We start from the raw sequence: 21,501 nt of genomic DNA, 5'->3' as shown, positions 1-21,501 counted from the left end.
TTTTAAAAAAGTGGCAGGGGCTTTTTTTTTTTTTTTTTTTTTTTTACTCTGTAGTTAGGTGATAACACTGGAAGAAGATTACTACAATGAGGATTCTAGGTAATACTATATTATGTCACAGTGACTGTAGACATCAGACAAGAAATGAGGCAATAAGACATGGATATATCACAGATACAATCCCCAGTAGATGTAAGAGGATTGAGGAAGATTATGTAACTACTGGGTAGGGAAAGAATTAAAGATCACAAACTCCCTTTAGATGTGACTGTAGCTTTGGCATTATTAATGTGAAACATTGTGGCACACTTCAGAAATAGTTGCATGCTTTAGAGTGGATATATCATATACTGTACACCTATCAGTTAGGAGCCACTGTTCATGAATTTATATTGGAAAAGTGGGTTTTAATTCCACGGATGGAATGGTAGATAGACAAGCAGGCACAGAGATGCCTAAATAGCTACCATGTCTAGACACTGGAGAACTAGGCAGTCTTCTAGGAGAGCTGTAGAGGGAAACTAAATGGAGAAAGAATAGAAAAACTTACATTGAGAGGTCTGGCGAGATTGAGTTTACTGGATTGTTCTTACTATTTGCTAATTTTTTTCAAGTCACCTATGCCTTGTAAAGTGTCCAACTTCCATCCCCTGGCCACAGATGGGCTTCGTTTTTACAATGTACATAACATTCTACTGCTTTTCCCCCATCCATACCCTGAAATGAATGTGTCCACGCACAGTGAAATCTTGTATGGGCAGAAGCCTGTAGTGCGGCATGACCAAACGCAATGTAATGGTAAGGCAGGACTATGACAGGTGAGAGCCCAAATGATATAGCGTAGAATGGCCTGACACCCAAATATAAACATTTCTCCTAAAACAATGTATGTGCAGTTTACTGTGGGACAGACGCAAAACACAGGGTTTGGGATGTATGCTTATGGGAGGTGTGTAACATAGGGACAGGTAGACTCTGTATCTCTAGAGAAAGGTGAAGGATTAATGGGATCTATGGGAGAGGCTGGGTAAACACTATATGAACATTACTGCACTAAACATTAATAGTGACTACAGTGTGATTATATTTAGCAATGGCAAGGAGGAGGGGCATCACACTGAAAGCTTGGTCCTGTGGCATAGATACTTATATAGCTATGTGTATAAATGTGTTATCAGACCTTCCTTAGTTTTCATTATGTTCCTAAGTTGGTGATCTAGTCAAACCATTTACTGTGTACAGCCGTTGGTTCTACATGCATTCTACAACACAATTTTAATATTTACAAATTACAAATCCTTTCTAGACCAGTCTTTCTCAACCAATGTTCCTCCAAAGGTTGCTAGGGGTTCCTTGAGCAGTTGCAAATTGCTCTCCCGCCTACAATGACCACTTATATAATGGGGCAATTTCTCACTGACGTCCAATGTAACGGATCATATCTAAACTGATGGCCAATCTAAAGGGCTTTACTCTAATAACCTCCAATGTGAGGGGCAATTTTGTCCACTGACAACTAGAGTAAAGGGACACTACAATTTCACAGTTTGTGTTTCTTTTGTGGCATTTTTATTTGTTTCATTTAAAGTGACACTAAATTCAGGAGTTAAATTTTAAAAATGCATTCAAGTACCTTAACTATTAACAAAAATGTATCTTATTTGTGTATCACTCGGCTGTAGATCCTCAGATCATCTCTGAATTGGTGCTGACACTGTCCTTCCTTCTGGAGGGTGGCTACTTTTGTTCCCCTTGTATGTGTTTTGCAAAGTTGTCACCTCTCCCTCCCATGATGGACTACAATCTTATGTTTAGTTTACTAATTTGTACTGAGATTGGAGTCCATTACAGGAGTCAGCTTGGAGTGGTGACTACTTTACATCACACACAGGGACCATGGGGAAGAAAAGTAGCCACTCTCCAGAAGGAAGGACAGTGTCAACACCAATTCAGAGATGATTTGAGGATCTACAGCCGAGTGATACACAAATCAGTTACATTTTTTGTTAATAGTTAGGATTCGTGAATGCATATTTAAGATTTACCTCATGAGTTTAGTGCCACTTTAATTATTATTGCCGAGCAGGGGATTGTTGGGTGTCAAATACTCTAGGCATGCCATTTTCTTTATTCTTCTATTTAAAATGTTCTACAACTTCCTGATCATGCTAATTTACTGTGATCTGTAGATTTATTTATTAGGTCTTGTTTTTTTAGCAGGGGTTCTCTGAGACTTCAAAAGGATTTCAAGGGTCCCTCTGGGGTAAAAAGGCCAAAGCAGAAAGGCCGATCTAGTCTACAAAGTGCAAAACTAAGGAAAGTATCTAATGATTTGTAGATCTTAGATTATGTCCCTCATAAAAACCTGCATCATTGAAACCCAAAACTCACAGTAGATCCAGTGGAAGGCAAAAACCCTTATAAGCATGGTCCAATTTACTCCAACTGGGAAAAAATTACTTTCTGAACTCCTAGGGCATTTGGAAACTCCCCTGATCAACAATCTTTGATTTTATTACCGATAAATAATATGAGCCAATTATATTCTGTACATTTAGGCCTGGTTCACTCCTGAGCGTTTTTCCATGTGCGGAAACGCACAGAACGCAAAAAACAATACATTCTTAAGGGGTGGGTTCACACCTGCGTGTACAAAAAAGATTTTCTGGGCTGTTAATATCTATTAAAAATTGTTTGTTTTTGCCCACGTGTACGACTGCGTGAAAAAAAAGCGCTGAAATCCAAACACGCAGGTGTCCATGACCGAGTACCGACTTTTCAGAGGGGGTGACACCAAAATTACTGTCACTCATTTTGGTGTCACCCTGGTGCGGGCCGCACCCTCCTTAGTGATGCCACTGATGGGATTTATGGCAGGATCAATAGGTATTTTTTGCACTTCTTGAGCAGATATAAAAAAACTTTCAATTGTATATTTAATAGACCAAAAGGGAGCAAGAGAGGTTCATTGTTGTGGATTACTTTATTTTTTTTAACTCCTTATTTTGTGGGACAGATATGTTTTCTTCCATTGTAATGACATTGGAGTACTTGCTAGCACTAATTATGCTGGTCAGCTGAGCCATGCCAGAAAAAAGGGATAGGCTATTATTATGGATGGGTTTTGTAGCAAAGTGTTCCATGACCACTGAAAAGCATCAGTCTGAGGTTACTAGAATGTGTAAAATATCATTCTGAATGAACAAGCAACCTACTTGTTCTTTTATCAATAAAGATGGTGTAGGGTACCAGAATGGTATAAAGACCTTATCCGTGAAATAAGAGGTTTTGCAGGACACAGAGCCTACGTATGTAATGAACAAATATAACCCTCCCTATGTACATGTATAATTACAAACTCTACATAAAACAAGGCTTTTGCTGTGTTTACCCACTTTGATCAGATTATTTACATGTAACTGTTTATTTTTTTCATAGACATATCTAAAGGGTTTTAATAGGACCACAGGTCCTCTTTATTGTTTAGATATCTGATTTGGGCAAAAGAGCCCGTAATATAAAAGCTGCAACTCAAGTCATATTTCAGAAGTCTTAATACCACGGTACTTTACTAAGTTGTTTATAGGCATCTTCATGTTATTACATTCACTCTACTCTCAAACAATTTTCAACACCACCAACGCTTTGCCAGATGTCTAAGTAGGCTTGTGTGCCTCGGTATTTAGTTCTTTCACAAAGGAGGATGTTTGTTCATTATATCCAAGTTACAACTTCTTGAAGAGTTCATGGACTGTTCATTAGGTCGTTTTTAGACTCTACTTGTGGGGGTTTCAAGGCAGCCACGTAGTTTGAGAATAAGGTTACTAAGAGATAATGATAAAGAGCATCCTTTCATTCATTCTTGAAACTGAAATCCAGAGCAAAAGCTAAATACACAGATACAATACATGCAAATGGTGGCTATTTTACTTTCAAAATAACTTACATTGTTGTCCATCCCATCCTGAGATATACACAGCGCTGCCACACTTAACAGGCCTGTCTGTCAAGTTAGGAGACCTGATTTGTCTCTGATACAGTTTCGTAAAACACTTACATGGGCTGTCCATCCTTCAGCCTGTGAATGGACAGTAAGGGAAAAGCAGCAGACTGATGAGCTCATCTCTCTGTTGCTTTCTTCTCTACTCCTATCAGCAAGTTTTTCTGTTTGCACTGCAGCACATAATGTAGCACAATTGAGTGGCTCCTTGTGCTGCTCTCCATTTAAGCTCTGAGCTCTGCTATACATGAATTGCAAGAGGCTGATACCAGGTCACATGCAGGGACTTGCACTGCCTGCATTTAAGAAAAAGACACTCAATAATGCATTCATTTATGTCATTTATAGCTTGCTGGAGTTCAGATTTAACATCTTGTAAACCAGGGTAGGACAAATCCCAGGAATCAGGTAGCCAATGCTCCCTAAACATTATAGCTGTCACCTAACTTTTGAGGTCTTTGTCAATGGAGATGGCTCCTAAAAAAAACCGAATACATTCTCCTCGATTGGGCAGACTGGCTCCTGAATGACATATTATTATAAAGCATCCCCAAGTTTCTAACAGATGTCTAACCACAGTGTGATAACTAAAAGTAAAGTCTGTTCCTATGGAGGAGCTAAGACATGAGTCACTGGCATGAAGGGACAGCATTTCCCTCAGATAACCTCTCAGTCTTTACACAAGTAGACTCTCAGGATTAACAGTATGAGATTAATGCACAAAAATAGTGCAAAGAGCAATGATGATGTGCAAGGTGCAGTAACCAAATACAGCAAATTCAATTTTAGCTTAAGACCATCAGACTAGTTGAGGCGATTTCTTTGTCATTTGAGGAAATATTACATTGCTGTATCACACTCATGGAATACAGTAGTATCATTAGACCAAAATTATATAAAAATATCTTCCTTTTACAATAGAGTAATTCTGGTACAAATATACTGTACATTGCATCACTGTACACACACTCAAACATCAATACATGTGTTGGCTGAATAAATACAAACCTATCTGGTCCCGGGCTCGCACTGGGCATAGCGGAGCCTGGGACCAGCTTGACAGCGGGAGGGGGGGAGCCGGGGAGGGCGCAATTCACGGGACCTCATACAAGCGATCCGCCGGCTCTATAGCCGGCGGATTGCTTGTATGTTAACAGGCATTTCCCGCTCGCGAGCGCCCAGCTGTGCGCGTGAGGGGGCGTGGCTGGACGTCTAAAGACGCCCGCTCAGATCTAGAGAGCTCCTGGCCGGCCGTTTTTTTACAACGGCCGGCCGGGAAGTGGACACCAAATCCTCAATTTCTTTTTTAGCAGCCTCAGCACTCAATGAATGGGAAACACTCAGTACAGAGGCTCCTCCCATTCATACTTACTATCAATAGTTTCTGAATGGGGAGTAGCCTCTGTACTGAGTGCTTCTCCCCATTGAGGAAATCTTGAATGAACAGGGGTGATGTAAATCACAGCCTGGTCATTCATAACTGGGGACACATAGTACTATGTGTCCCCAGTTATTTACAAACACTGGAGTGATCAGAGGACCCCTAAGGCCGGCCCTGTATGCTTGGACAGAACATTAAATGAGTAAAATGTGCACACTGGATGGACCACCGGTATTGATCCATTACTAGACAGGTGCTTAGGCTTTTGTGCTCTGCATGCTGATATGAAATGATCTTACATTCATTCTTATCATTCATCTTACATTCATTAGTTAAACAAACATTTTTCTTTAAATGTGCCCAAGCATTGCATCCTGGGAAGGTTACATCAGCAGTACATTGCTGGGAAATCTCATCTGTAATCTCACGAGATCTCCGGGAAAGACATTTTCCACTCAAGATGATGTGCATGATCACATGTCCAAGTCACATATGCCAGAGTTCCAGGAAGTAAAAGGAGATCTAGTAATCTGTTCTAAGTAAAACTGGTCACTGTGAGAAGACTGGGGAAGAAAAGAGAAATAAGTTATGCAAAGAATAATAAACCGGCAATTGTCTAGAAGTATGTGTTTGTAGATTGTCATTACTAAACATTTCTAAAGGTGTCTTTGTTGTAATTTCAAAGAAAGATATGGGTAAAGTTCCTCTTTAGGGCTGGATCAACACCTTTGTGTTAATGTGCATTAAAACACATGATCATGTGTCTTAGATGTGTGTTGCAGTTTGTTGCCACTCAGTCTTAAAGCTAAATTACGGCAAAAAAAAATCTAAATGGCCTTTCCCTACTCTTAAATCTATTTTTGTTTTTTTCAAAAATCATGTTTCTAACACCCAGTAATACTCACCTTAATCAGCACTCATATGACAGCCAGTGGAGGAGTCTTCCAACCTTCATTGCTAATACCTCTAGCAGCACCTACAGTACATCCCACCATGATGATGGGAAAGCTGTCCTTTACTGATTACAGCACAGGCGTGATGACTTCAATCAGTGGTGTGGCAACCTGACCGGTTGTAGACCAGCATGCAGAGCAAGTTCATCAATCATCACAAGAACTGGAGGCAAGGAAGAGCCTCCAATGCACCTCCAACCGGCATCCTTGTGCTTAATTTTCTCATAAGTTCTCTCCATATGAGCACAACTATAACATTGGCAACCAGGAGCTAGCTCCTGGTTGCCAATGTTAGTGATCTTTGAAAGAGTGGTGACATTGGGTGGAGGGTGCCCAGCATCCAGATGCCATCTACATTAATCACAAAAAACCTCAAGTATATTAGGTCAATCAGGGCAAGCCCAGTGGTCCCTCTTTTTCTCCCACTTCAATTTCATCACAACCTATTGCCCAGGTTCTAAGAATATTAAAGCAGATGTTCTTTCTAGAAGCTTTGCATCCTGTGGTTCCCTATTATGATGAGCAACCCATTTTGTCTCCTGGCCAGATCATTTCCATTCTCTCCTAACTTTTCCTTTCCACCAAGCAATTCAGAAATCTGCTCCTAAGAGTTCCCCTGCCAACTGGTTGTTCGTTCCTCTCCAGCTCCATTTTAAGGCGCTTTCACATTTCTCAGACTTAAGGTCCTTTCAACAGCCACATGATGCTAAATCTGCTGGCCATTCTTGCATTTGCAAGACCATTTTAGTTATTTCTTGTTCTGTATGGTGGCCATCTCTCAGGAAGCATGCTATGGCTTATGCCAAGGTCCGCGATTACTGTGCATGGTTAAAATTGGTCAGGAATAATTCTTCAGGCCTGTTCTTACAGCTACCTGTTCCTGAAGTCCCTGAATGCATCTCATGATGGTTTTTATTGAGGACCTGCTTCCCTTGGAAGGCAAGATTGTCATCTGGATATCGGTGGACCCTTTCAGTAAAATGGCTCACAATGTGGCAATACCCAAACTGCCTTCTGCCAAACAACTTGCTACCATTTTCATACAAGTAATCATCAGGCTTCATGGCATTACAGTGAAGATACTTTCGGACTGCAGATTTCATAACCTGTTTCTCTAAAGCCTTCTGTTCTCAGTTGGAAATAGAACTTTCTGTCTCTCCTGCATATCTCCCTCATTCTAGCAGGCAAACTAAGCGCACCAGTCAGTCCCTTGAAGGCTTCCTCTGTTGTTTTACCTCTGACAGGCAAACTGAATGGGCTTTCTTCCCATGGGCAGAATGTACCGCCAATAATTGGAGGCACCCTCTTCTGGTTTGTCACCCTTCTTTTGTGTTTAAAGCCTCCACCCCAGTTTCTGCTCCTTCCTGCTCACAGATCTAATTTCCCAGATGTCCACAAGCTTGTTGACTATTTTTCTGCCATTGTGAAGTCTGTGCAAAACAACCTGGGGCATACCTATGGCTCTCAGAAAGTCTCTGCTGATAACCGACATTCGGTTACACCCACCTTCAAGGTTGCTGATATGGCATAGCTATCCACTCGCCATATCCCTCTCAAGGTTCACTCTCAGAAGCTAGCTCCAAGATTAATTGGACCTGTTATAGTCATTAAACAGATGAACCCTGTTTGTTTTTATCTGAAACTTCCTTCCTCCATAAGGATATCCACCTTTTTTCATGTTCCTCTGCTGAGACCAGTTTACCTGGGCACCATCATCTCCTCCAGTAATTGTCAGTAGTCAGAGGAAGTTTGAAGTAGTGGACATATTTGACTCCAGGAAGGTTCAGAACTCGCTTGAAAACCTCATCCACCTCAAAGGTTTTGGCTATGAAGAACACTGTTGGATGTTGGCTTCCTCTGTTTATTCTGATCATTTTGGTAAGGAGTTTCCAGCACCCTGACCCTGAAAAGCCTGCTCCTTTGGGCCTAGAGACACTCCTTAAGGGGAGGGGTTAATGTAAGCATGAGATATGATTTTACTCTCTCCACCTATCTCTCCCGGTATGGTTGCTGAGCCACAGACCCTGCACTGCAGGCAACGCCCCCTTTACTCTCACTGGCCGGTGGCAGACAGCATCCCCGTTGCTAGGCTTCTAACTCCTAAAAGCCTGTTGTTACTTTATCAGTTCCAATGCATAACAAATCCACATCAGCGACGGAATACTGCTTATTTTCTTTTCTTTTTTTTACATATACATTTGGTTTGTGGTGGCCATCTCTCAGGAAGCATGCTATGGCTTATGCCAAGGTCCGCGATTACTGTGCATGGTCAAAATTGGTCAGGAATAATTCTTCAGGCCTGTTCAGTACATTTAAGCTATTACAATTTGAAAGTGGGGCTAGTAAGAGAGAAGAATCAAGAAAGAGGGTGTTGAGGCTAATTAAATATGATTAAAATAATGAGAATTTGCAGAAAATATATAGAAATGTCACCAGCACACCAAATCCTTTTAGGATTTGGTGTGCTGGTGACATTTCTATATATTGCTGTTGTTTGGGGCGCCATCCGCAGTCACTGCAAGCACCCACCCTATTATAAGAGACTTTCGGTAAGTAGTGCAACAACTAAAATTGTTTATTTGCAGCAGATATGTTAGAGGTAGATGATGAAGAAGCTGAACTTTGTCTTTACCATGTCTGTATGCTTTTATAGCTACTAAAAGAGGGATCTTAGATGAGAGCAGGGCTTCCTGCCGCTGTTTGCAAGCAATGATTGGGTTCCCAGCAACTGTACCAGCTGTGTATTAAAGATAAGGTAGAAAAGCTAATTTTGCTGCATTAAACTATTTGAGTTTAGTGTGAACAAACTCTTTTCGAACTAGGCCAATCATACTTACTTTGTCATTAAAATATGTATCTGCCCAAAATATGACACCTGGCATAGCAACTTCTTTCACATCTTGCCCAACCGATTTTCAAACATCAAAAGTCTTATTTGCTGTGTGCTGTTATAATTGTACAAAATAAAGCGTTGAATTTAAATCAGTTTAGAATAAGCAAAATGTATGATATTCTGTGGCATGTATTGACGATGATGACATGTTCAAAATAATTTTCATTACCTTTAGAGATTTCGAAGCAAAATCTTTTAAATAATAGGATTTGGATTTAAGCAAATGTCTCACACTCAAAATCACAGTGTCTCCATAGAAACATGGAGTCATTGTAGTGTTTCAGCATTCATAGTTCATACTTTGTTTAAAAGACCTTTACATTTTTGTAAATGTACATATATGATGTAGTAATAAGATGAAAATGAACATGTATATTACATACAGAAAAGAATAAAAAAGAACCTATACAAGATTTTTCTCAAATAAATGAAGATATGAGAGGGAAATACATTTCTTATTCACAGATATGCTGGATTTTAAAATACCACGATAGCCAACAATGAGAGTTTGCCTAGGTCTTCAGCTGGCCATACATGTGGCAAATTTCAATTGCAACTACTTTCCATTCATTAGTAATTGTACATACGATCACAAGAAATTGCCAGAAACAAAGCAATCTACTGCTCATTAGTTTCATCCACCACCAGAATGTGGTTGACTGTAAAGTTGAAACTGGGCAATAAAATGTTTGCAGCCAGCACCTGGCTTTCAGATACAAGTAATTTGGCTGCTCTAGAGCCACCTGATCACTTGTATGCTACTGAAAAGTGTGCCTCCCTCTCCCCTCCGTTGTCGGCTATCGGCCCACTAATGCCCGGGACTGGCATGGCAGGTCTCTGTGGCTGTATTGGAGGGAGATAAGCACAATTCTGGTGGCTTACCTTCCCTCCACTTACTGAACCTGGACATGATGAAATCATCATCACATCCAGGTTCAGGCTGTCATTTGTCCAGTTGCAGTGGCCATAGAAGAACCTGGCACAGCACAATCTCTACTTCATCAGCTTCTGTGGGGTCTATAGGTGGCATTAGGGGTCAAATAGACCCCTATTGGCACTTCCTCTCGCTATTACATAAGGAATTTGTTAGCAATACAGTTAAGTGTATACAAAAATAAAGGCCACTTAAAATGACAGAGCGGGGTCAGCGCATGCTAAAGCACACAGTGCGCACAGAAGTCACCAACTGTCTGCACACTCAATAGCTACAGACCTCCAAACTTCGTGTGGCCTTCAGATTGGCACAACAACAGTGCGTAGAGAGCTTCATGGAATGGGTTTCCATGGCCGAGCAGCTGCATCCAAGCCTTACATCACCAAGTGCAATGCAAAGTGTCGGATGCAGTGATGTAAAGCACTCCGCCACTGGACTCTAGAGAAGTGGAGACGCGTTCTCTGGAGTGACGAATCACGCTTTTCTGTCTGGCAATCCGATGGACGTGTCTGGGTTTGGTGGTTGCCAGGAGAATGGTATTTGTCTGACTGACTGCATTATGCCTAGTGTAAAGTTAATTGGAGGGGGAATTATGGTGTGTGGTTGTTTTTCAGGGGTTGGGCTTGGCCCCTCAGTTCCAGTGAAGGGAACTCTTAAGGCATCAGCATACCAAGACATTTTGGACAATTTCATGCTTCCAACTTTGTGGGAACAGTTTGGGGATGGCCCCTTCCTATTCCAACATGACCGCGCACCAGTGCACAAAGCAAGGTCCATAAAGACATGGATGAGTGAGTTTGGGGTGGAGGAACTTGACTGGCATGCACAGAGTCCTGACCTCAACCCGATAGAACACCTTTGGGATGAATTAGAGCGGAGACTGCGAGCCAGGCCTTCTCGTCCAACATCAGTACCTGACCTAAAAAATTTGCTTCTGGAAGAATGGTCATACATTCCTATAGACACACTCCTAAACCTTGTAGACAGCTTTCCTAGAAGAGTTGAAGCTGTTATAGCTGTAAAGGGTGGGCCCGCTCAATATTGAACCCTACGGGGTAAGACTGGGATGCCATTAAAGTTCATGTGCGTGTAAAGGCAGGTGTCGCAATACGTTTTGTAATATAGTGTATGTATATATATATATATATATATATATATATATACACACACATTAAAGTGGCATAGAAAAAACACAAAATACATTTTAAAGGCCTCTACTCCCATGTACACACATATACAAGCACAAACACATCAGGTGCACCTACATGTTTACATAGCCACGGATTTTGGAGTGAAAGCAATAATTTTAGGGTCATCACTCACTGTTAACTCTAAATTGATGAGAAGTGAAGCGCTGTCTATAGGAAATTTTGGGTGCCTTAACTGCGACCACGGTTTTGATGTGTTATGTCTCTTTTTTTAACTGACGCAACCCCATTTTTTTATATTTGACAAAAAACTGGTACTATATTGTGTTTGTGTGCGCTAAAATTCTTTTTAGTGATTTTCCATAACAATATCGATTTGATAAACATTTGCGCAAATATCATGCAACATAAATTGCAACTAGCATTTTTATGTTGCTGCTGAGATCAGCCACCAAAAGAAGTGAGGGTAAAAATTCTGAACCTGGGCATATCACTGAAAACCAAACAGAGGGTCTGAACCTTCCCTACTCTGCCCAGAAGTTAACAGAAGCTGGGCTTTCATCTATAATAAAAAGTAAGAGTTTTTCTGCAATATTTCCTCTAATATATAAAGGATTTGTAACCATTTATGCTGATTGTACAAATTGCAATTTTGTGACAATTTTGAAGGTTGATTTTGACTGAAAACTTGACTGTGTGAAACTGATCAGTGCACATCCATCTGCCTCCCGTAGCTTTAATAACTTCACAATTTCGATCAATTTCAGGTAATCAAAATTGGAGTGCAGATAAACTGAAAAACCTTTCAACTATCATTGCTGTGATTCTGATTGACTTCCACCTCAACATCAATCGTTAGGTCACTCAGAATCACAAACTGATTAACTCAGTAGGTTGCAGATTGCTATAAACCTTTCCATTCCAAGTGATGGAAAATTTCCAGAAATTGTCACATTTAGGGTTGGCATTAGGCCTAGATTGTCCTTCTTGTAATCCATCACAACTTGCTAACCAAGGTTGGTAAATTTGCCTAATACTGAGTCAGGTCGAAGGCAGGGTTAGTCAGGTCCCAGGGGTTAGTTAGTCAATAATTGTACCAAAAACGGCTTCACTTTTGTTGTTGATAGAGTGTAGCAAGAGGATTGAGCTTCCTGGATCTTATAAAGTTGCCTGCTGACTTGTAGATGGAACTGCTTGGTTCCTGAACTTTACAGAAACATCCTACCACATGTATGTCCACTATATATCACTTAGATCTCTTGTGTGGAACTCTTGTAAGTAGGTAGAATGTTTCCTGATCAGAATGACACCAGAATATACAACAATCTCTGGTCCTGACAATCTCTTGCTGTTTATCTTTTTTCTTTTTTTGGTGAGCTTAAATAATTGTATGCTTATCTCCAATGCCAAATAATACTCCATATGGTGAAACTAATGGGATTTATTTTTCATAACTGACCTACTTTGCAGAAAATAAAACTGCTTTCATAGCCTTTGGCAGTGAATTGTGATCCGACGCGCAGATAATGAAGGCACTTCTTTAATGACTCGCATTAATTCTAATGATAATTTCCAACATGGAGTGAAGCTCGTTCAGCTGGGTTTATGGTCTAACAGCGTGAAATAGCATTGATGTACGCCATTAAATTAATCAGGAGAGCTATGAGTATGTGAAACAGGGCTGCCTGGGAAGCGCTTGCATTTTATTTTTGGGAACCCTAATTTCATTGAGTGCTTGTGTTGTGATAGGAACTTTAATCAGTTCATCTACATTATAGTCAGAATTTATCTTGAATTATAGAATTAGTTAAACCTCTGTGATCTTTCCTTCGTTGTTGTAACCGCTGTGTTTATATAGAATCTTCAAAACATTTTGGAGGCTGATGTTTTAGTCACACCCTATTACTATTTACTAAAGTAAAGTCTCACTTTCAGCTATGATACAAGTAGCCTATTCCAGCCACACATATAGCTGACTCTTGGGTTATAGTGGAAATAAAAGGGTTCTCTGGCAGTTCTGTATTGATCCACAGTGTTTCAGTCTGACACTCTGGGGTCTAATTATAAGCACTGCCAGTCTCTGTGGCCATTCGTTCTGTGCAAATAGAGGCAAAAACTAACGTTCTTAGATATATTTTCTGTTCATGTTGAATATAATGTAAGATAATACCTCATTATGGCCACTAGCGCCATCTAGTTGCCACAATGTAGTATTATATAACATTTGACCAGAAAAGAAACAAATATTTGTCGATTTCTCTTTGTTTCTTTCTTTCTTTCTTTCTTTCTTTCTTTCTTTCTTTCTTTCTTTCTTTCTTTCTTTCTTTCTTTCTTTCTTGTGTACCAAAGCTGCAGAGTGTAAACCTTGTAACCCTCAGTGGGAAGACACATATGTCCTTTGCATTCCACTTTGTTTGAAATTTAAAAAAAATAAATCTTATTTTATCCTCCTTGGTGGAGGTATTTTTAAAGAAACATATGCCAGCAATGTACATTGCTACATAGTATACATTGAAGCAGGCATATGCAGTTGCTGTTAGCTTTCCTCTTCATCGCCTCATGGCTCCTTTTGAAATGGCCGTCTCTGTGCTCTGCAAGCAGTCTGTGTAAATTACTGTGGAACTACAATGTAGGGCATAACTATATATAGTGCACAAAGCAAGGTCCATAAATACATGGATGAGCGAGTTTGGGGTGGAGGAACTTGACTGGCCTGCACAGAGTCCTGACCTCCACCCGATAGAACACCTTTGGGATGAATTAGAGCGGAGACTGCGAGCCAGGCCTTCTCGTCCAACATCAGTACCTGACCTCACAAATGTGCTTCTGGAAGATTTGTCATACATTCCCATAGACGCACTCCTAAACCTTGTGGACGCCTTCCCAGAAGAGTTGAAGCTGTTATAGCTGCAAAGGGCGGGCCAACTCAATATTGAACCCTACGGACTAAGACTGGGATGCCATTAAAGTTCATGTGCGTGTAAAGGCAGGCGTCCCAAGACATTTTAGACAATTTCATGCTGCCAACTTTGTGGGAACAGTTTGGGGATGGCACCTTCCTGTTACAACGTGACTACGCATATATATATGGTGGGCTCTGTGGGGATTAGGCGGCTGTGTGGGGTCTGTGGTGGGCTGCGCAGACTCTCAGGTGGCTGTGTGGGGTCTATGCTGGGCTGTGGGCTCTAAGGTGGCCGTTTGGGGTCTATGGTGGGCTCTGCGGGGTCTCAGACAGCTATGCAGGGTCTATGGTGGGCTGTGCAGGCTCTCTTGTGGCTGTGCGGGGTCTATGGTGGGCTATGCGCCCACCATCTTGACTTCTGTTGATGTCATGTGATGATGATAGTGATATGACAAATGATGAATTAAGAGTCGTACATTTTATTGTTTTACACCATTTCACATTGGCAAGCTTCAGAACAACATGGATTTTGAAATTGTTTCTAGAAGCATTCAACATATCAGCCCTTTCTGCATGTCAAATGTAGATATTACTTTTGCTGGTTGTATTGAATATTGTGTCTGTTTTTCTTTTCTAGCAGTTCTGCGATCAACAAGCACTGGGAAGCAGAACTGGCCACACTTAAAGGAAACAATGCCAAGCTCACAGCAGCCTTGCTGGAGTCTACTGCCAATGTCAAACAATGGAAACAACAGCTTGCTGCATATCAGGAAGAAGCAGAGCGTCTCCACAAGCGGGTGGGTACTGAATTACTGATGTCCTTTACCAACATTGGATCTAATCCCTGCCTGGCAGCTAAGGACATGCTGCAAATGTACTATTGTCTGCTCCATAGGAATTGGCATATGCTCTTTGTTTCCTGTATACCAAAGCTGCAGAGTGTAGACACTGTAACCCGCAGTGCAGGAATCTACAGCTACATAGTTGTTTTTTATTACTTACATAGCTGGCTAGGCTGGAAAGTCACATGTGTCCTTTGTATTCCAATTTGTTTAAAGTAGAAAAATATTTTATCTTAAAACCCGAGTTGATCTAAATGAAGGTAAACCAAATCCTCATTGCCACGGCTAATAAATGTCCTTAACCTAAAGGTCAGTGAGAACACATTAATCATTACAGGGCTTCAGCAATTGGTCTTGATCCTAAAGTCAGTTACAGTCGCTCCATACATAGGATAACCAGCTTTCCATCTGAGCGGTAAGATCGTTGCTGGTTCTCCTGCCTGTGAAGCGGTTGTGACTGTGCTCAGCATGGAGACTGATTGCTGAAGTCCAGTAATGATTTTATGTCTTTTCATTAACTTATATGCTAAGTACATTTATTATCATTGGCTTTGGCATATTAATTGTAAGAATTAGTGATTGCAGCTGGTTGTAGCACGACGTTAGTAATAGAGTTTGTTTAATATATCTTGCTTCTTAGGTTTTAATTAAGAAATAAATAGTGACAATTTGGAAAAAAAATGAATTTGTTTTGTGTGTGTGTCTATCAGTTTTTTGTAGGGTCCCTTCACATTAATCGTACAGTCCCATGTGATTAATGCACTGTACCACACAATCACACTTAACCTGCATTCAGTTGTGGAAGGTGCGTTGTGATTAATTTGAATGACACCCCAAACGCACCTCCCGCAAACAGTCCGATCGCCTGCACCCAACGCCCGGTACTGCAATGCCACACATTCCATTGCGATTTGGGTTGCAACTTAATGACCAAGGACAAATGTGAGTCCTGAGGTTATACAGGTTGAGAACCACTGATTTAAAGTATGTAATTGCAAGTACTGAGTAATTATGATGGTTTTTATTGCATAATTTATGTAAAGTAACTTATGTTTTAGGTTTGCTAGTCCTTGAAGCAACTAGCACATTAATCAGGAATGACTGAGAACTGTGAAACATTCCATAAATGTACAGTGGAATGTTCAAAATGTACAGCAATCTCTCTGCTTCCTCTCTTGGATAATTATTCCTTTGATCTTACCTTTACACAGGTGAGCGAATTAGAATGTCTTAGCAGTCAAGCGAATGCAGTGCAGACGCACAAAACAGAACTTAATCAGACAATACAAGAATTAGAATCTACACTGAAAAAGAAAGAAGAGGTAAGTCATACTTAAAATTGAGATTTTGTTTTTTACATTGTACTTGTGTTTATGTTTATATTAGGATAAGCACTATAGTACACAGGGTCAGATGGAAACTTTTTGGTATGCATCTTACAAAATATGCATGTTTGTTACATAGAGAAAGTTTCCCTGTTATTGATCAGCCAGCTAACATGTTGGTGTGATATCCATGGCAATGAATATTGTATCAGTGCCACTAAGGAGTAGCTCCATGGCCTAGTCACATGGAGATTATAATTACTTTAGATGCGTGAATCAGCAGATGAGCCCAATGTGCTATAGATATGATATAATAGAAAGGGTCGCTTGTGTTTAGTCATCTTCACTTATTACTTTGGTAAGAAGCCCATGGAATGCTATTATGATGCTTGTGGAAACTTCCAGAAATAAATGTTTAAGTCCTCAAATGCCGAGGAAGAAATACACATATAAAGATGTCCTAAATCTGTGCAAATGCCAGCTGACTGGTGTAGCAAATGGGGTCATATAGGACACTTGTGTTGTGAAAATATAAGTGTATAGTAGGAAAAGGATGTAGAACCTTTACGGGAGTTCCAGGCAACCCCGGTTCTTTTCCAGAAAGTGCAGTGTTTATTGGATCCCAGAAACAGAGGACAGGTCCAACAGGGTATATACAAAATAATATAGTATTAAAAGCCCTATGAGCCCCTTTCAGAATGATAGGTTCTTCCTTTTATCCTTTAGCAAAGATACAGTCACTCCACAAAGCCAGAATATATGTGCAATCTTCATATGCACCTATGTGTCTTCCATGCATGTGCATGCCCTTCCTCTGATCTAGCCTTCCTTTCCTATAGCGTTTACTGACTGTCATTAACATTGGAGGGATTTGTGGTTGGATGGTGTGATGATCCTTTTGATGTCCCATCAATTAAAATATTCAGTTATGTGTATGTCCTCCGTCTAGTAGCAATTAACTAAACTAGCAGCAGGTGTTCTAACACTAGAAATGTGACCTATAGGCTTGCTATTATATTATTCCATTTTGTACAACATGTACATAAATGATAGTTGTTTTATGTTGATATTACCTACATGATGGACGTCAGCTATGCACAGGCAGGAGTGTTGAATATGATCCCATATCCTTGATGAAGTAATGCATATACATTTAGATACTCACCAGATAAACTTACAAAGGAGGGCCTTTAAGCCCTCATTTACACATATGGATGGGGTGCCTAGTATGGCACTTTTGTTTGGGAGGAAATGTAACCGGGTAAAACATTTTAAGGTAATTTGTATAAAGTGACTTCATGAGGGATTGATATGTATATATGTATATATATATATATATATATATATATATGCAAATATATATGCAAATATATATGCATTTTCATTGTAAATTAGTGCTAGGAAGCTGGAATGTAGTTAAGGAGGACAGGGATATGGTGGTCTAAACCCCCCCAGAGCATCTGCCACATGTGTCGATAGCACCAGGGGAATGTACCCTGGGTCAGTGATGCCCACACTGTGTAAGTACACAAGATTCCCTGTAATGCTTCTGGTACTCTCATCTGCAAAATCCAGACTACAGATGTTGCACAGCTCAGAGGAAAGGAAATCCTTAAGGCTCCTTCTTGGCTCTGTCATGTGTGTGAGATATCAGGATGCTCTGGTAAAATTGTGTTCTTTAGCCTTGTGGATTTTAGTAACATGTCTGGAAGAGTGGAGATGAAGTTCAAAGTGCAGTGACTTGCTGAACCTCATTATTACTGCCTGGCTGTTTTGTTGATTGTGAAATCTTTTTAAATTTTTTTGTCTTCTGCCTTTTAGGAAATAGAAAGATTGAAGGAAGAAATTGAGCACGCAAAAGAGTTACAAGAGCAGAGAGATTCTTTGAGCCAAAAATTACAGGTACTTGTCAGTCTATATTTCTAAAATGCTATGGGGGGCGGGGGGGGGGGGCAAAGGCTACACAAAGCCCACCGCACATTGATTGAGGTTCCTGTTCTCACACAAGCCTGGAATGGTGCACACAAGTAAATGCATGTCAGTCCCAGAGTTAAAACTAGTAGACTCTTTCTCCTTTAGGCTGGGGACTAACCCTCTGGTAGAGTCTGCAGACACTTGCAGTCAGTGCACCCATCCCAGGTGCACTGCATAGGCAAAATAGGCCCTAACCTTGGATGGAAGTTTGCTATAGGGAGTGCGGGCTTCTCAAAAGTTATGTTGCTGAATGTTAGTATCACGTGTGTACAATTAAAGTTTCTGGATTGTGCCCCACCTGCCAGTGCAATCCGGCTGTAGTCCTTCATTGTTGCTGTCCTTGCATTTTTTGTTCAGTTTGTACTGCTGCTCTAATCATTAATTCTTGGTGTACCAACACATAGTTTCAATGACCCCCTCAACCTTGGAGTGTCCTGTGTGCTTATGATGCCTTATCTTGTCATATGGAAACTTATGCTCACTAATTCACAGGGGCAGGAAGGGGGTGGGGGGGCTTTAGGCGGTTTGCCTAAGGTTAGAAAGTATAAAGCCTAAGGACTATAAGGACTACAGACTGCACAAGTCCCTAATCTACACAGACTCTCCCATACATTAGAGGACATCTCTTCAGGCTGCAACCATGTTTTGTCACTGTACACCTCCCCAACCCTCCTAATTCAGCTTGGCTGTTAATACAAAGACCTCAGATCAGGTCCAAGCACTGTACCGTTTCCTCTGACATATGCACAAGCATAAAAAATAATGGCCAAAGTGCAAAGCTTGAGACCAGATGGCCATTATTCTTTATGACTTAAAGAAGATCTTCAGCTATTTCCAAAATTAACCCTAGCAGTGGGGCTAGTGAGACAACCGTTTGGAGTCTTTGCCCTGGGCACTGGATGAATTTGTCCTGACACTGCACCCAGGTAACCATTTGATTGCTAACAGCAACATACTTAAGAAAAAAAAACGGAATGCGGTTGTAAAAGCACAAAACATTTTTTTAACTTGCACATTTGGATGAGTTATAACATATATCAGCTACTACAATGTTTATGCAATCCTGGCTCTGGTTTACCTTGCTCATTATTAATAAATTACAGCAGTTTAACCATGTTACAATTCCTCCATCCTACTTGATTTTCCATGGACCAAATCCAAGGGCCCGTGGTCATACTGTATCTGCGCCCCAGCCCGACCACTGCCTGTAAATAAGCAAACGAGCAGTTGTAAGTTTGCTGCCTGCATTGATAAATGCTCACACCATATGACCTAATTTTGCATTCTGGAATTTCAGGATGTGTCAGTTGGCTACTTTATAGCAACCTTATCTGTCCTAAAAATTGATCCAAGTGCAGTCATCTCTTCAGATAAAGAGGATTTTGGGGAAATACCCTCTTCTACATTCAATTGGCGACTTTGAAAACACTTTACTCAGCCTAAAATCTGCTTACGTATTCACTTTCTAACTGTGATGAAAGGAATATTAACATAGACTGATAAGATTCTAATTGCACTATTCATCCAGAAGCCAGTATCATGGGCACAGCACTCTTGGTTAAATTAATATGAAGGAAGATTTGATAACTGTTAAATAATTAATCTGGAATAATGCTTGGAAATATACAGAGCAATGAAGAAGCCAGGCACTTAAATAAAACACAAACATAAAAATATTGCCTTATTCATAAATCACTGGGATCCAGTGGCTTTTACAGCTATGTACTAACTGCAGTTTTACACAATAATATCGACTTGTTCAGATTAAGGATTAATATCTATTAAAATATTTGCAGAGGCACCCATAAACTCCCATGCCTTACAGAACTGAGGGTCCCTGGTTCGAATGCCCGGCCAGATCACTATCTGCACAGAGTGTGCATGTTCTCTCCGTGCTTGCGTGGGTTTCCTCCCACACTCCAAAGACATGCTGAAAGGTTAATTGGCTCCTCTCAAAATTGTCCCTGTATGTATGCATGAGAGATAGGGACCTTAGATTGTAAGCTCCTTGAGGGCAGGGACTGATGTGAATGTGCAGCTATGTACAGCGCTGCGTAAAATGTCAGCTCTCTATAAATACCTGTAATAAATAAATACATTTATCTGAGAATGAACCTTTGCGTAAAAAATGTAGTTCACAAGGAAATCTTGGCACAGTGAAGCAGACACATTCTTCTTGGGTTCCACCAGTCAAATCTTGCTCTATAACTTCAGTCCAGATATCTCAGGCTGATAATAATTGAATTATTTTTTCTTATAGGAGGTGGAGACACATAACAAAGACCTGGAAGGACAGCTGACTGACTTAGAGCAACGTCTGGAGAAAAGTCAGGGTGAACAGGAGGCATTTCGCAATAACTTGAAAACTCTTTTAGAAATCCTAGATGGAAAAATCTTTGAACTCACTGAATTGCGAGACAACCTGGCCAAGTTGATAGAGTGCAGTTAAAAAGGCGAAAAGGGCTGCCACCACCAACCTTCTTCAAGATACACCGTCTCCATTCATGACACGGTGGTGGGCTCTGCATCAGAGCTGCACAATACCTGTATGGGAAAATTCCTTTTCCGAGAGTTTAATTGCAAATTTCGTAGTTGGCTGAAGTGTGAAATTGAGACTTGCTTTATTAGCTAACAGAAAGGAAATTAAAAAAAATAAAACTTGAATTACAAATTACCTCCTTATTCCCTTATTGGCCATAACGAACTTTTAACGCATTCAGTGCTAGATCGTCCGAAACGCTAACCCTGAATGTTTACAATTATTACCAGTAGTTTAATGCAATCCACCTCTGGTTTGCTAACAGACAAAAAAACAGTCTCCAGTGTTTTTTTTTCAGACATGTAGAATTTTTATTTCATTTTCTAGGGTTTATTTTAATCTATTTTCTTTTTATGAAATACCTGCCTGCAGTGTTTTGTGCAAAAAAAAAAAAAATGACCTTAGTGATGGGGTGCACCCTTTGTATTTTTTGTTGTAATCTGAATATTTTCTCAGGATATTTTTGCACTGTCAGAAAAAAGTGCATTACAGTACTAATTTACCTAACCAGGATTGAGACAGACTACATCTTTACCTGAAAATACTTACACTCTATCCTACCAGTTGTATAATGTTCTTCCTTTTTTTTCTACTGGAAGCTGTTTCTTTT

At 40.4% G+C, this 21,501-nt stretch overlaps 1 protein-coding gene across 4 annotated transcripts in view; it reads left to right on the top strand.

Moving 5' to 3' along the window:
• The window catches only part of HOMER1 (homer scaffolding protein 1), a 91,924-nt gene extending 70,919 nt beyond the window's left edge, over positions 1-21,005 (top strand). For 3 of the 4 annotated variants that reach the window (XM_018569334.1, XM_018569342.1, XM_018569328.1), the window contains 4 exons: positions 14,849-15,008; positions 16,265-16,375; positions 18,200-18,280; positions 20,613-21,005. In XM_018569334.1, the coding sequence (XP_018424836.1) occupies positions 14,849-15,008; positions 16,265-16,375; positions 18,200-18,280; positions 20,613-20,801 (541 nt within the window). In that variant the 3' untranslated portion in view covers positions 20,802-21,005. The remainder of the gene's footprint in view (positions 1-14,848; positions 15,009-16,264; positions 16,376-18,199; positions 18,281-20,612) is intronic. The other variant, XM_018569349.1, reaches the window with a different exon arrangement.
• The last annotated feature ends 496 nt before the right edge of the window (positions 21,006-21,501 follow it).

This window comes from Nanorana parkeri, unplaced genomic scaffold (assembly GCF_000935625.1).
Source record: "Nanorana parkeri isolate BGI_ZX_2015 unplaced genomic scaffold, ASM93562v1 scaffold34, whole genome shotgun sequence".
NCBI classification, from domain to species: domain Eukaryota; kingdom Metazoa; phylum Chordata; class Amphibia; order Anura; family Dicroglossidae; genus Nanorana; species Nanorana parkeri.
This window is presented reverse-complemented; position numbering and strand designations above follow the sequence as displayed.